This window comes from Bubalus kerabau, chromosome 10, assembly GCF_029407905.1.
Source record: "Bubalus kerabau isolate K-KA32 ecotype Philippines breed swamp buffalo chromosome 10, PCC_UOA_SB_1v2, whole genome shotgun sequence".
Classification (NCBI taxonomy): domain Eukaryota; kingdom Metazoa; phylum Chordata; class Mammalia; order Artiodactyla; family Bovidae; genus Bubalus; species Bubalus kerabau.
Window position 1 is genome coordinate 12,445,932 of NC_073633.1, and position 16,145 is coordinate 12,462,076.

The 16,145-nt window shown below is 42.5% G+C and overlaps 1 protein-coding gene across 1 annotated transcript; it reads left to right on the top strand.

The window, feature by feature from the left end:
* Positions 1-1,861: 1,861 nt before the first annotated feature.
* CRHBP (corticotropin releasing hormone binding protein) lies at positions 1,862-15,845 on the top strand. The gene is made up of 7 exons (XM_055536632.1): positions 1,862-1,942; positions 2,313-2,412; positions 2,654-2,811; positions 4,149-4,359; positions 6,103-6,251; positions 9,952-10,069; positions 15,130-15,845. Exons 1-7 carry the CDS (start codon positions 1,862-1,864, stop codon positions 15,285-15,287), a joined length of 975 nt encoding a protein of 324 aa, XP_055392607.1. The 3' UTR covers positions 15,288-15,845.
* Positions 15,846-16,145: the final 300 nt, after the last annotated feature.

Here is a 16,145-nt window from a genome sequence, read left to right on the forward strand (position 1 = left end):
GAAGAAGAATGTCTCTGTGACAATGCTAATGAAACCAGACCCACAGGGGTCTCCAAGCTGAGTGCTGAGCTGCACACTGGAGAATGAAAGTAATCCAGCTATTCGAAGGTGAGAAATGGAAGGACTCCGTCTCTCAGTGGTTCAAGGCCGTGGCTGGGTTGACTAGAAAGGAGGATGGGCCTGTGAGTGGTATATGGCCTCCCTCCAGGCACAGCCAGGGTGGGAGACAGGCCTGGCAAGTTGGGCCAGGCAAGTTGGGATTAAGCGGTGTGTTTTTCACTTTTTTTTTTTTTTTTAAATTCCTCTCAGGTTTCTTTATACCCTCTCTAAAATTCAGACATCTAAACAACCCCGGGATGGGGAGAGGGACATGATGGCCAGAGTTTATGACCTTTGGGTGCCCCTTCCTCCCAGGCTCTCTGTGGTCTGAGGTCTGTTTACAGAATTGGACAATGGTAGGAAGGCCTCCAGGTTAAACAACAAAGAGGTGGCTCCTGCAGAGCTCAGAATTGTCTTAAATAAGGACATATAAAAAGAAAAAAACAAGAAAATATAAAGTTCTGAACCACTGGGCAGATTACTGCTTCAGAGTATTTATACACTGAATATGCAACCATTTTCTTGAGTTAAAACACTATGACAGTCTTATTATCTGTAATAATTTTAATAGCAAAGAAAGCTGTGGGTGGAAACCGAGTTTTCTGCCAGGCAGAGATAAAAATGTGAAGTTTTTTTAGAATTTGTAGTTGCCTTGAATCACAGAGATTGGAGAGGGGTGGAAAGACCAGAAGTGGAGACATTCACCTTTCCCACAATTTTGGACATAAGGAGAAGCAATTTTCTCATCTAATCAGTAAAGATAAGCTTAACTTATTCCTGCATCTCTAAGTCATTTGTTTAGCCCTGAAAATTTGCTAATGAGCAGTTTTAATAAAGCTTCTCAGCAGTTCTTTCTACTGGAGTACAAAAGTAATCCAGGTATTTGAAGGCATGAAATGAAAGGACTCCATCTCTCAGGCGTTCAGATGGATGTTAAGGTCCTAGCCATGATTGACTGGCCCAGGAGTGTGTCCATCCTCTCTATACATTCAGGCCATATGACATAGTTTGACTGAAATCCAGATGTCCACGGACTCCAGAGTTAGCTTTCTCTTAAGGAAATGCTTACATGAAACTGGACCAGGATACAGCAAAGACCAAGGGAAGAAAGAAAGCTTGAATTACATGACTGTAATATTCTGCAAAATCACACTTCAGCTTCTGTTCAGCTTCTCCTTGGAGCTGAAAATTCCTCAAGTTTCATCCTGAGAGGCAACCGTGTGAATACTATATTCTCTGACAATTTCCAACACGATTCCATTTAAGGTTATGGGACAAAGCTTGTATGATAAGGCTGTGTGTGGTGGTGGGCATTTTATGCCTGTGTGTAACATTGTCACTTGGCTTTGCAAAGTCAGAAATTCCCAGCATATCCACTGGAGAGGATAATCCAGCATGTGGCAGGTCAAGTAAATGCCATCCCTTACTCTCTATTCCTGCCTCATTCTTTCTCCCACACTTTAGTTCACCAAGTTGTAAGTGTCTGAAATCATTCTTGGTGAATAATGCTTGACCACTCTGAAAATTTGTGGCTGAGGGCTGGACCCTCGTCATCGCCACGCACTTTGTCGCCGAGACAGGTAACCCATGGTTACTGAGCTCAGATCAGTTAAGGGGCAGAGAGCCTCCGCTCCTCACTGCTCTATAAAAGGGACCCAGCAAAGGGACCCTACCAGCTTCTAGCTCTAAGCCTGGGTGAGCCTGGGAAGCAAAGCCTGAGACCTCCGGAGCAGGAAGCACCAGCTGCAGAGCCAGGGGCGGCATGGCCCCCACTTTCAAACTTCAGTGTCACTTCATTCTGATCTGCCTGCTGGCTCTAAGAGGAGAGAGCCGGTACCCGGAGGTGAGCGATTCCCTGGGGCTGACCTATCTCACCTTCCAGCCCTGAGTGTCCAGCCTTGGGGATGGGCAGGCTGCCTCTGCTCTCAGATTATGTCGGGGTTAGGTCTTTCTTCCTCATTCACTGTGCTCCCTCTTTCCCCGGTTATCCCCTAGGTCTTCCTGCCTACTTCTTCCCCCTTTCCCTCTGGCCCCTTGGGGATACCCAGATCTGATGGAAAAGGTCTAAACCTTCCCGTCTTCTCCGGATCCCCCTGGAGACATTGATCTGCTCACTTGCTTCTCTGTGCCGTGGGCAGGGAGGGTACCCCGCTTCTGATCCCCTCTCCCCCTCCCTGAACTGTTCCGGACTGACCTGAACTTTTCCTGGCCAGCTGCGGGACGCAGTGGACTACGATCCTTTTCCACACCTCTCCGGTGGCGCCAGCCCTAAGCGGGAGCTGGAGGGGGAGCCGCTGTACAGCCGCGCTCTGCGTGAGTGCGGGCTGCCGGGGAAGTGGGGAGGTGGGGGCTGGCCGGACCCCTGGGAGGGAGCTCGAGGCCCAGATTCCCATCGCTAAGGGTCGGTCCGAGGAGGTGCCCCTGGGCGAGATGGGGTGACGCTCCGGGAGCCAGGCGCTGAGGCTGGGACTCGCTGGGGGCGGAGAGAGGGCTGCCCTGGGCGGCGCAGCGGGGGCTGCAGCCCTGGACCGCCAACCCCACTGCCCTCCCCCAGGGTGCGTGGACATGCTGAGCCTCCAGGGCCAGTTCACCTTCACCGCCGACCGGCCGCAGCTACACTGCGCCACATTCTTCATCGCAGAGCCGGAGGAGTTCATCACCATCCGCTACGATCTGGTCTCCATCGACTGTCAGAGGGGGGACATCCTGCAGGTGAGGCGCCCCCGGGCCAGGTGGGCAAGGGACAGGCAATGACCGGGTCCCACCTACCCAGCAGGGAGAGCCGGTAATTAGATGCTCAGCTGGTGCCGGAGTGGGACCCCCATGCAAAATGAACCTCCTCTCACGCCCTGAAGGGCTGGTGCCTCCTGCAGTGGTTTAAGTTCCCCTCTGTGAGTTCTTGGTCCCCGCGCTTGTTGCATCCTGGGGCAGATGAAAAGCCCATTTAGCAGGAGCCCTCAGGTCTGCGAGCCGGTGGCCCTGGTTAGAAGGCGACCTCACGTCTGAGATCTGAGCCGGCCTTGCTCCTGCAGGTCCCTTTCTCTGTGGAATCGTTCCAGGCTCCCAAAGGCTGTCTTCAACGCCTGGGTCACCCGATTTTGGAGCAGAAAGGCACGGGCCACTGGGAGAAATCCTGAGAAGGAATCTAGTTTGAGGCAGGGATGAGGTGTGGACAAGTCCTCCAGTCTCACAGCATCCCCACTCCGAGTTCCCTGTGAGCCTTAGGGGTCAGCTTGGGATGGTTGCTGGACTTCTCCAGTCCAGTTAAAGTGAACATGATTAAAACTCTAAAGTGGAAACTGTCAAATGCAGTAGAAGAGAACTGATCTGATGAAGGAATTTGTAGCTGATACTGTTACTAACTCGAACTAGGTTGAATTCATTAAATTGGAGACCTGTGGTGATTTTAAGAATAAAGTCAATAGACTCTGACTTTTGTCCAGCCAACTACAAACTTCAACAAGTGAAGGAAAAAATTCCTAACTTGCATACCAGACATTATTGTCTAAGTGTTAAAGTAGTTCTTGATATTTTAATGTGTGATGAGTTTAAAGATGGGGGAAATGGGTATATATAACCATCTGCAGGTAGGTAAAGTTCTTGCTCCAGTTTGTCCTTTTGCTGTCTATTTTTGAGATATTTTGTTCATATTTTAATGAGGAAAGAGAAAAACTTAAGCCCAGATTATGCTCCTGTGGAATTCTTCTGAAGGTAGGATGTGTGAAAAAATAATGACCAATACAAAAGTGTACATCATCTGTAGTTTTATTTACCAAGGTGGCTGAAATGATGAAGTATAATAAAGTATTTGCTTCAGATACATTGGAGTTTATAAAGGGGGGGGAAATAATTAATTAATTAATCATGTGACTTGCAAACAATCCAGTCAAAATATATACAAATAGAAAGCAAGTGTGCAGGGGGGTATAGTCTGTCCATTCCCTACTTATAATTAGAGGTCCATTGCTGGGTAAGCTTTTCCCCCTTTTCAACACATTTATGATTTCAGGAGCTGATAGAAGTGATCATCTTTGTGTTTTTGTTGGAAGGTATTTGATGGTTGGATTCTCAAGGGGGAGAAATTCCCCAGTTCCCAGGATCACCCTCTCCCCACAACAGAGAGGTATATAGATTTCTGTGAGAGTGGTCTGAGCAGAAGGACCATCAGATCCTCCCAGAATGTGGCCATGATCTTCTTCCGGGTCCATGAGCCAGGAAATGGATTCACAGTAACCATGAAGACAGAGCCTAACCTCTTCCGTAAGTGGACTTCCTGTCTTCTCAGTTAGAAGGCAGGAACTGGGGGGAGAGAGCGTCCATTCTACTTTTCAAAAGTAGTATCATTGCACAGACTTAAGAAATTTGAAGTGAGGAAGGATTTGAATGGAAATTCTTTTGGAATTAGAAATGACCTGAAGGATATTTGTGATTCATTATTATGAAAATCAAATCAGTTTTTAATTTATTTACCAGGCTAGATAAGATACTAACTTATGGTGGCTAGAATTCTATTTTTCCCCTGATCTTATTTCTGATCTCCTGAGTTACTACAATGTATTCAGTGACAAACTTTAATCCCTGCAGTCATTCTATTGACCTGGATTCAGATATGAAGTCTTTAAGATACTTAGGTAAATGCTGAAAGACTGCGTATCTGGGATGTGTAGACAGATTTCATGCCTGAGCAGAGGGTTGGACCAGAGGACCTCAGTGTTGCCTTCTGAATCTGAACCCATTGCTCTAATTTAGTTCGTTTCTGATGGATACACGAAAAGATGCTATAAAGCTAAATAGCCCAGGCCTAAAACACATTATTTTAATCAGAATGAGTTCATTCATCTATTTATTATTTTTCACCATTAAGAGGAAAATGTTGGTAAAAAATCAGGTAAAGAAAACATAACCATTTTTGGTTGCATAATAGTATTAATATTAACACTTCATGTGATTGAAGAATGGCGCCTACCTTATCTGCCAAAAAATAATGTACTGACTGATCTCCCAATTTTTATTTTTAAAAAACAAAGTAACTTTTTATGGTAGGAGCACCCAGAAGGGCTATTTCTGAGGACTGGAACAGAATAATACTAGAGGACAACTGTTTCTCCTATATCTTGCTTGGCTAGAAATCAGAAATCTTCTAGAATCATCAAGGAATTTCAGTTCGTTCTGAAATTAAGTGTGATTAAAAATATAAGAAGGAGGCAAAAGATAATTCTGACATAGTCTGGTCAGAAACTTTTGTCCGGTTTTGCAAAGAGTCGGACACGACTGAGCAACTGAACTGAACTGAACTGTACTGAACTGAATTGGCTGAAAACAGCACAAACTCTGATGCTTCTAGTTTCATAGCTAAAAGAATAAATTTATTGTAAGTCTAGACCTGAGATACAAAAAAAATTTTCAGAAAATTTGGGAATAAATAAACATTAAAGATTTATCTTTTAGTCAACTTACCACTTAACACCCAGTAAATATTTATCAGACATAAGCCTGGTTTCTGATTTTCTCAGCCTATTTTCTAACAGGTTCAATATTTCTTTACTTTATTATCTAAAAAGTAACATATATCTCCAAGTTCAGTTAATAAAGGTTTCAGACCACCGGAGTTTGAATTCTGATCTCCTCTTTAAGCCTTGATTCTTTCAGACTTCCAGATTGAACTAAGACCCTAGTTAATGAAGTATTCCTAGAACTTACACCACCTAGTATTGTTTGGTTGGTTATTAATTTATGTCTTGTGAGTGTTATAAATAAGGTGACCCCCTGAGATTACAATTAGAAGCCCCTTACAGCCCAGGGCCTCCTAACAATGTGGATATATCCCTGGTGGTTTTTCTTCCCCAGGTCCTTCCCATCTCCAAAATCACCTTTGTGATATGTATTCTCTTCTGGGCCCCAAGCCCCTAGACCATTAACAGAAGCTTAGAATAGGATAAGATAAATTTCCACAAAAGCCCAGCATACAAGATAGTGAAAATGTGATTTTGCTTTTCTATAAAGCCTGCAATATCATCTCCCAGACCCCAAATGGAAGGTTTACTCTGGTCGTGCCACATCAGCATCGCAACTGCAGCTTCTCCATCATTTATCCTGTAGCGATCAAAATATCCGATCTCACCCTGGGGCACTTAAATGGTCTGCAGTTAAAGGTGAGTTGCTTATTGCTTCCCAGTCACTTCCTAAGGCCCCAGCAAACTTTTGAGAGTAAAAGTAATCATACAGGGCGAACGTGGGTGAATGGGAGCGGTAGGTCTTTCTATCTGACCATTTCATCTCACACGAGCCTGCCGTCGCTGCCTGAACACACTCCTCTTCTATTTCCATTATGCTGCAAGCTGCATACTCAGGTGCCCCTTCTGCCTACTTGAATACTTTTTTCGTGATGTAAGAAATGTTTCCAATTGGCAAAGTTGTGGCATATAATTACAATTGAACTCTCTTGTACTCGCCTCTTTTACAGAAATTCTCTCCTAGCAGAACCTAGTGTGAGTCATCTACACAGCTGTTTTTCTGATTATTGGAATTTTCTTTTGACATGAAGAAAGTGTCTTCATTGACAGAACTGTGTGATGAAGGAATGCTAAGTGTAGCAGAAAATATGAAATTGGATTTTTATATTGCAAAATACAGTAAAGTTTGGAAGCTTTTTTTTTTTTGCATTCCATTTCATGCCATACATTTTGCAACAAAATATTAGCTGAGACTCCCCATCCACTGTTCCCCCTGTGAACTGCTGTATGGACTTTGCAGTTGTGCTGACCTTGACCACATTTACTTGCACTGGCAGCTCGTTTCCTCTGAGTCACCCTCACCTCCTTTTATGTTCTCATATAGGTTAAGATAGGTTAAGATAACTGATACATTCATCTGCATCGAAGAAAGTCATCAAAGAAAGTTCCTAATCAGACAGATTTATTTGGTTTCAGTGAAACCAAATAAATGAGACGAGGGCTGAGAACAGCAGTATGTACAACTTCCTTTAAGTCCTAAACTCATAGGCCAGTGCTTATATTTTTTTAAATTGAACCTTTGTGGAAGAATAATCCTTTGATAAAGACCGGGATAAGTGGATGTCTCTGGCATAACCTTACTGGCTTGAGATTGTATGTCATTCTTGATGTTTAATATAGAAGATAGCAAGTATGGTAGATTGAGAGATCTGCATTTTAGCTATTTTTGGCTGTGAGGAGTAATCTTGGTGCTTACCATTTAAAACAGTGTGAAGTCTGCAGTGTTCTAAGTATTTGTTGCTCTACAAAAAAAAATTTTTAGGGTGCTTACTATGTGCAAGGCCTTATTCTAAATGCTGGAAATTAGCAATGAACAAAACAGGTCCCGCTCACATGGAACTTACATGCTAGGGGATGATACAGGCAAAAGAATAATATGTTTCAAATAGTGATAAATACCCTACAGAAAATGAAGCAGAGTGGTGGCTGGGGAAAACGTGGGAGAGAAGGCAGGCAACTACCTGAGGTAAGATGGTCAGGAAAGCAAGCTTTTGAAAAGGAGACATTTAAAGTGGGATTTCGGTGATAGGTAAGAAGGAGCCGGCAGCCCCAGGAGAGCCGGGAAGAGGGCAACAGTAGTGCCGAGGCTTGGAGGCAGGATGGGCTTCCTGAGTTCCAGAAACAGAAAGAAGCAAAGAAGGTAGGGGCCTGTGGTATGGCATGGCACCAGGGAGACAGGCAGGGCTGGGGTGGAGAGCCCAGCGGGTCATGGTAAAGAGTTAAGAGTCTGCTCTGAGTGCAGTGGCAAACCACTGAGGGGTTCGGGCATAATCCATCTGATCGTGATCTGGTGGGTGAGGGGGCTGGGATTGCTGGCTTCATGACCAAATTAAATAACGGAGTCCATGATGGGAAGGAGAGGATTGCCCAAATGTTGTTCTGGCTTCCATGAATGATGATGAATGAGCTGTAGCGGCCCGAGGGGTGCAGGAGTGCTCCTAAAAAGGCCATCGTCATAGTCTAGGCAAGAGGTGAGAGTAACTTAGTCCAGGGAGGTGGAACCTGCACAAAGAAATGTAGAGGTCCCTACACAACCCAGCTCCTGCAGTTGTTTACTGAGGATAGCTGAGAGGTTTGGGAAGAGGACAGTAAAGTCACCAAATGCGAGGAGTGTGTGCTCCCCACCTCTTTGTTTCTGGGTTTTGTTCCCCTCATTTGTTGTTGTTGTTGGCTTCCCTGCACAGCATCTGGGGTCCTAGCTCCCTGACCAGGGATTGAATCCACGCCCCTTGCTGTGGAAGCATGGAGTCTTAACCACTGGGTCACCAGGGAAATCCCTATTGCCCTCATTTTAGTTTCTATTTCTTCCCGACTTCCTATTTCCCATTTCTCTCTCCTGAGTCTGCCTTTTGCCCTTCACCTCCTCCTGTGAAATTTGGAACCTATAGAACCAGCTGGAATGTTTAGTCTTAAGTCATGTTCTCCCTGGACATCCTCTACTCAAGGGAAAGGCAATTAAATTTTTTTCCCCTTTACTTCTAAATGGCTTATTCAACTCTTCGTACAAGAACATGAGCCCTGTACACAGTGGGGCTGACTAATCCTGTATTTTATGGTTTGATGAACTGTGTAAAATGCTTAGAACAGAGCACATAGTAGGTGCTTTAAATATGTATACCCACCACCAGCACTTGCTTCCTTTCACTGGACAAATAGATGCTGTTATAGTATTTTAGTATAGATAGATTGTAGTATTGTCTATCTGTTGCTTAGTTCCAATTACATTTCAGTATCTTCCTAATGTTGGACTGTGTGTGTTTATGTACGTGTGTATTCAGCACTCTCTGTCTTAGATTTTGGTTCCTATGTCGTATGGTCTATCTGGTTAACTTCTACGCATCTTGCCACACTCAGCCAGGTCTCTTGAGTGTACCTCGATGAAGAAGAGGATCACAGGCAAAACGGGTGGTATAATTTGTGGGGGACAGCACAAAATGAAAACACGAGGACTTTATTTTAAAATTATTAAGAATTTCAAGATAGTGACAACAGAGCATTAAGCCAAGCTCTAGGCCTCATAAGTGTGAGCCCTGTGGATGTGGGCCGTGGGATCACGAGGCCAGCCCTGATCACAGGAGGGGGTGGAGAGGGCCGGCTTTGTTTGCCTGGGAAACTGAAGCCCAGGAAGTTCTGTAGAGGAGACAGAGTGGAAAGGATGAAGGGAAGCAGAAAAAGGTGGTTACGGTGGATCACACAGAGTTTTAGACTAGATAATCATTTTGAATAGCTTGAAATAAATTTACTTTCGTTGGATGGAGAAAGTTGATGGTAACTCTAGCTAATTTGAGCCCAAATGAGGGTTTTGGTTTTTCTTTAATATTCTTATAACTAGTCTAAATCCTTATCAATAGAAAGGGTAAGAATTGTCTCCATAGCAAAAAAAAAGTCTTATAAAGAAGAGGAAAAGAGGTAAGTTAAAGGAAAAAACTGATATGGAAGTCCTATTTATAAAAACGTTGACTGCATGCATTAATAAATTCAAAGAACTCAATATGTATGTCCAAATGATTTAAAAATCAAACCACTTTCAGATGGAATTTTTATATACCGTATATGGAGTTTAAAGATTCTGATTTCATCATTTTAGTCCTTGCACTTGTAAAAAAATGTTTTTTAAATGCACACACATTTTAAAAAATGATTACTTAACCAATTTAGAAAAGCAATTCCTTTTTTTTTCCTTTAAAAAGTCTTAATTTCCAGAGTCTTGGATGTTAAATTAAAGGGCAAGTAACTTCCAGGATTTCTGGGCCTAAAGGAGTGAATTCACCAATTTGCCATTGGTTTGACTTTGCTAGGTGATTTAAATATGTCTTCCTCTGCCGCTTTGTTCTCTTAGAAATCCTCCGCAGGCTGTGGGGGAATAGGGGACTTTGTGGAGCTGCTGGGAGGAACTGGTTTGGACCCTTCCAAGATGCTGCTTTTAGCTGATCTCTGCTACCCTTTACGTGGCCCAGGTAAGATGGTTCTTTGATTATTATTTATGTGCCTATTAAGATTGTTTTACCCTGATGCTGGGAAAGACAGTGAAGGACAGGGAAGCCTGGGGTATTGCAGTCTGGTGGGGTCGCAGAGAGTCAGACATGACCGAGTGACTGAACAACAACAAGATTGCATCCTTTAATAAAACACTTCAAATTATTTATACGTGAAAGGGCAAGTTCCACCAAAAAAAGTTTGATTTTCCACATTGAACCACTGTGAGGATTTTGCATTTGAGCTTATACACAGTATCAAGAATGCATGACCACAATATCTGACATTGGGAGAGAAACTTATGAAGTAACAAACTTGCATGTTTAAGGTTGGCCCTAGGTAAAACTATGAAAATGGCATAGAACTGTGCTTGTTCTACCTTTTTGAAAGTCCCTGCTTTCATCCTCTCGAGACTAAAGAGTTTGCCGACTGAAAACCATGGTTCATACAGTGTATGTATCATCAGTTAGTAATAATATAATGATTAAGTAATTTCTAAGTCATTTTACCATATATATGTATATGTGTGTGTGTATTACCTGTAGTAAATACATTAAAAGGTGATTCACTTTATTAGAAATTCCAGGAACTGCTAGAATGTCCCCAAGTTCTAACAGCAAAAGCAGCCTCTGAAAGACTACTGCCAAAAGAGAAATAAATTCTGAAATCTAAAAGTGGTCCCTGGTAATAAAAGACCAGGTTAGCTCATGGTGCAGCACCAAACAGAATCAGGTCTTCTTCATTATGAATCAGTGAGGAGTTTCCATTTGGTCAGGCTCAGGTGGGGTGGGGCAAAGGTGGAATTGCTGACTCATGACCACATTAATTAATGAAGTCCAAGTGGGGAGAGAGAGGGTTATGTGAAACCTTTCTATAAAGGTCTCCCATTTCTGTCCTTCAGATGCAGGAACCTGGGATTATCGATTAGGAGACAAAAGTCAAACAGAAGAGTGATGTTTCATCCCTTATAGCCCCCTTCCTCTCTTGTAAGCACACATCACACACCAACTAAATAATGAAACTGCAAATCAGACCTCCTTTTGATCAGCTGTTGCCTGTTTTAATTAAACCCAGATCTGCCCACCAGTATTTTCACTCTCTGAGCTAATGCTGGGATCTTAAGCAAAAACTCTGGAATAGAATTAATATTCATAGATAAAGGGAAGTTCAGTTCAGTCGCTCAGTCATGTCCGACTCTTTGCAACCCCATGAATCGCAGCATGCCAGGCCTCCCTGTCCATCACCAACTCCTGGAGTTCACTCAGACTCACGTCCATTGACTCAGTGATGCCATCCAGCCATCTCATCCTCTGTCGTCCCCTTCTCCTCCTGCCCCCAATCCCTCCCAGCATCAGAGCCTTTTCCGGTGAGTCAACTCGTCACATGAGGTGGCCAAAGTACTGGAGTTTCAGCTTTAGCATCATTCCTTCCAAAGAAATCCCAGGGCTGATCTCCTTCAGAATGGACTGGTTGGATCTCCTTGCAGTCCAAGGGACTCTCAAGAGTCTTTTCCAACACCACAGTTCAAAAGCATTAATTCTTCGGTGCTCAGCCTTCTTCACAGTCCAACTCTCACATCCATACATGACCACAGGAAAAACCATAGCCTTGACTAGACGGACCTTTGTTGGCAAAGTAATGTCTCTGCTTTTCAATACGCTATCTAGGTTGGTCATAACTTTTCTTCCAAGGAGTAAGCGTCTTTTAATTTCATGGCTGCAGTCACCATCTGCAGTGATTTTGGAGCCCCAAAAAATAAAGTCTGATACTGTTTCCACTGTTTCCCCATCTATTTCCCATGAAGTGATGGGACCAGATGCCATGATCTTCGTTTTCTGAATGTTGAATTTTAAGCCAACTTTTTCACTCTCCCCTTTCACTTTCATCAAGAGGCTTTTTAGTTCCTCTTCACTTTCTGCCATAAGGGTGGTGTCATCTGCATATCTGAGGTTATTGAGATTTCTCCTGGCAATCTTGATTCCAGTTTGTGCTTCTTCCAGCCCAGCGTTTCTCATGGTGTACTCTGCATATAAGTTAAATAAACAGGGTGACAATATACAGCCTTGACGAACTCCTTTCCCTATTTGGAACCAGTCCGTTGTTCCATGTCCAGTTCTAACTGTTGCTTCCTGACCTGCATACAGGTTTCTCAAGAGGCGGGTCAGGTGGTCTGGTATTCCCATCTCTTTCAGAATTTTCCACAGTTTATTGTGATCCACACAGTCAAAGGCTTTGGCATAGTCAATAAAGCAGAAATAGATGTTTTTTCTGGAACTCTCTTGCTTTTTCATTGATCCAGTGGATGATGGCAATTTGATCTCTGGTTCCTCTGCCTTTTCTAAAACCAGCTTGAACATCTGGAAGTTCATGGTTCATGTACTGTTGAAGCCTGGCTTGGAGAATTTTGAGCATTATTTTGCTAGTGTGTGAGATGAGTGCAATTGTGTGGTAGTTTGAGCATTCTTTGGCATTGCCTTTCTTTGGGATTGGAATGAAAACTGACTTTTTCCAGTCCTGTGGCCACTGCTGAGTTTTCCAAATTTGCTGGCATATTGAGTGCAGCACTTTTACAGCATCATCTTTCAGGATTTGAACTAGCTCAACTGGAATTCCATCACCTCCACCAGCTTTGTTCGTAGTGATGCTTTCTAAGGCCCACTTGACTTCCCATTCCAGGATGTCTGGCTCTAGGTGAGTGATCACACCATCGTGATTATCTTGGTCTTGAAGATCTTATTTGTACAGTTTGTGTATTCTTGCCAATATTTCTAAAAACCCAGTTTGCTAAAAATTTGGGGCTAGTTTATGCTAATTTACACTTGAGCCCTGGTTTAAACCAGTGGCTGAGAAGACCCATTTGTGTTCTCAAAGGCACTGGATCCTTCCATGCTGATGGAGGGCACCTGTGAAGAGATGTGTTTGAGCTGGATAAAAAGATTGGATTAAGAACTGATCTAACACTCATCCCTCAAAATTTAGATCACTGAAGCTAGAGTAATTTTGGTGTATGAATTATATAACTTGGTTTAGGTAAACGTGTGTGTGTGTGTGTGTTAGTCCGACTCTGTGCGACCCCATGGACTGTAGCCTGCCAAGCTCCTCTGTCCATGAAATTCTCCAGGCAAGAATACTGGAGTGGGTTGCCATTTCCTTCTCCAAAAGGATGTGATCAAGGCCAAATATTTTGCCTGTTTTATCTAAATGATTGAAACCAGTCTTACAATAATTTGAAAGCTTGACTTACTGACTCATTGGTTCATTTTAGACTTCACTTTTTTCTTTCATTCATCATGTTTCCATGAGCCCCTCCTAAATTGTTCATACAATGAACTCTTAGGTATCCTGCCCTTTAGATTAGATTGAATTAGGAATATGTCAAATAATAAATAAATGGTATGCACATTAACTAAAGGAAATAAGGTGCATTATGTAAAGCCCAGAGTAAGATTAGAAAAGAATGACCTTCCCAATCATTTAAAGAAAATTAACTTTGGACCTCGTCATAGAAGCTTAGCCTAGACTCCCTGGCGCTTATATCAAAATAATTACAGGTTTTATATTTTGTTATCTCTCCAAATTGACTTTCACCTAAATAAGTCTATCTGGCTGTTGCACTTCATTGAAACCCAGGTGCATGTTTTTGAAGTAGCTGTTATACAAGGATAATAATGTTTCTCAGAATTTAGTCCTTATAGACAAAGAGGGGGAAAAAGATTGAGAAAGTTAAAATAGCAGGAAGGATTATTGTAGGGTAGATAAATCTTGCCTCAGGAACCAGCTTGAGGTTGAAGAAATAAACTAAAAAGAATTTTTAATAATTATTTAATAATTACTGAGTTTCACAGAACAGAAACTCATATAGGTACAAACAGTTGGTTGCCAGAAGGGAAGGGAGTAGGAAATGAAAAGAAAAAAAGGGAATTCTGTGAGGTAATGAATGTTAATTAGCTTGATTATAATGATCATTTCACAATGTGTATTTATATAAAAGCATCATGTTGTACACCTCAAATACATACAATTTCTGTCAGCTTTCAACAAAGCTGAAAAAAAATTTAACCCCCTCCATTATTCTTGCCTGGAAAATCCCATGGACAGAGGAGCCAGGCAAGGATCGAAAAGTCATTCCATGTAAGAAATACAGGAAAACATTAGAAAAAGTACAGGTGAACAATAGAATGAAAATTAGTACATTCAGTGTATGTCTAAACCATGCAAATGCTATTTTTATTTATATGTAAAACAGAATCATTATCTAGGCTAGAAAACAATAAACAGGTGATATTTTTGGTCTACATAACTGTCTGGCAGTACAGTCCATCCTTTAGCCCTACCCACTAAATGCCACGTGCGCCCCCAAACAGAAGGGAAAAAAAACAGCCCCTGCAAATTTCTAACCTGTCCCAAGGGGGCAGCACTACCCCTGCTGAGAATACAACGAGAGGAAAGGCGTGGCAGGGACAGACGCTTGCCTTCGTCCGCCTTCACCACCAAGCCTTGGAGGCAGGAGAACATAAAAAGCACGAGGAGACATCTTCTTACTTCTTTATAGTTAGTTTTATTTGACAGTGTTCTTGCACACGAGGCGAAGGGCTGAGTTCAGTTTCACTTACTCAACAACTAATTACATAGTTGGCTCTTGAACAGCACGGGTTTGAACTTCTCAGGTCCACTTACACAAGGGTTGTTTTCAGTAGTAGATACTGCAGAGCTACACCACCCTGGGTTGATTGAACCCGAGGATATGGAACCTCCGATCTGGAGGACTGTGGATGTGGAGGAGAGATGATAAATTATATGCAGATTTTCACCTGTGGGGAGGGTCCTCAGCCCTAACATGCAGGTTGTTCATGGGTCAGCTGTATATTATAATGAAAATGAAAACAAAACCGTTTCACCTGATGGTAAATGCTTGTTTGAGTATGTGAGAGGAAGCTACATCTCCTTGCTTTCGCCCTTTTTGAATGATCTTATGGACAGAAATGGCTTGGCTCTGTGGTTTCTAACCTGCTGGGAAACTTACTTTTTCCGTGAATTATAGCCCAGATGAAAGTTGGCTGTGACCACACGGTGCTGCGCATGGTCTCCAGTGGAAAACATATAAATCGCGTGACTTTTGAGTATCGTCAGCTGGAACCATATGAGCTGGAAAACCCGAATGGAAACAGTATCCAGGAATTCTGTTTGTCTACTCTTTGAATAAACAAGTCAATGATTTCCATGCTGCTAGCTAAGGGAGTTTTTAATGGCTATTATATATGATTTTGATGAGCAGCTAGTTAAGAACCTTTCATACCAGTCAGTATTCCCAATGTTGAACACATATCACACACACTAATTTTTGTAACTTGCTTCTTTTTCATTTGTTATATAAATGACCCCATGGCAGAAAATAAGCCCCCCTCCCTTGGTAGAAAAGCAGTTTCCTATAATTCTTTTCTATTCTTTCAACCTGAACTGGTAAGACAAGTGCAAAGGAATGTGCAATAAAAACTTGTATCACGAGGGAAAATACTACAAAGAGATAAAAATGATGGTGTTATCCGTTTTATAACAGAAAATGCATGTCTGTGTATACCAAAGTAGTAGCATTTGTTTAGTTTCTGCTTATTCTGTTTATAGTAGAGAGTAGTTGTAGCTAGTATTATTTATTGATTTGTAACAGCTTGTTTGTAACAAACATTTGTAGTATGGAAAACCTTTTGCAGTCGTAAATACAAGCATGAATAAACATATCCAGAATGTTGGCACCTCAGCAGCCTGCTTGGTTTACCTGAGTAGTTACTTCCCTTACTACCATCAGAAAATAATGTTCTCAGGTGAGAACCAAATGCTGAACTAAAGCATTTTAGACTTCTTGGAGCTCAGAGAACTCTGGGTTGGTAAGTAGAATTATTAGGTGCAAAAGGTAAACTTTCAGCATTTGTACAAACAACACTAAGTGATTGGTCGTGATAGGGAAGCAGGATGTGGGGATCACTTTCCCACTCTTCTCCAAGAAAACTGAGAGTACATGTCTTTGCCACAATGAAGAGTGTACTTTTCAACAAGGACAAC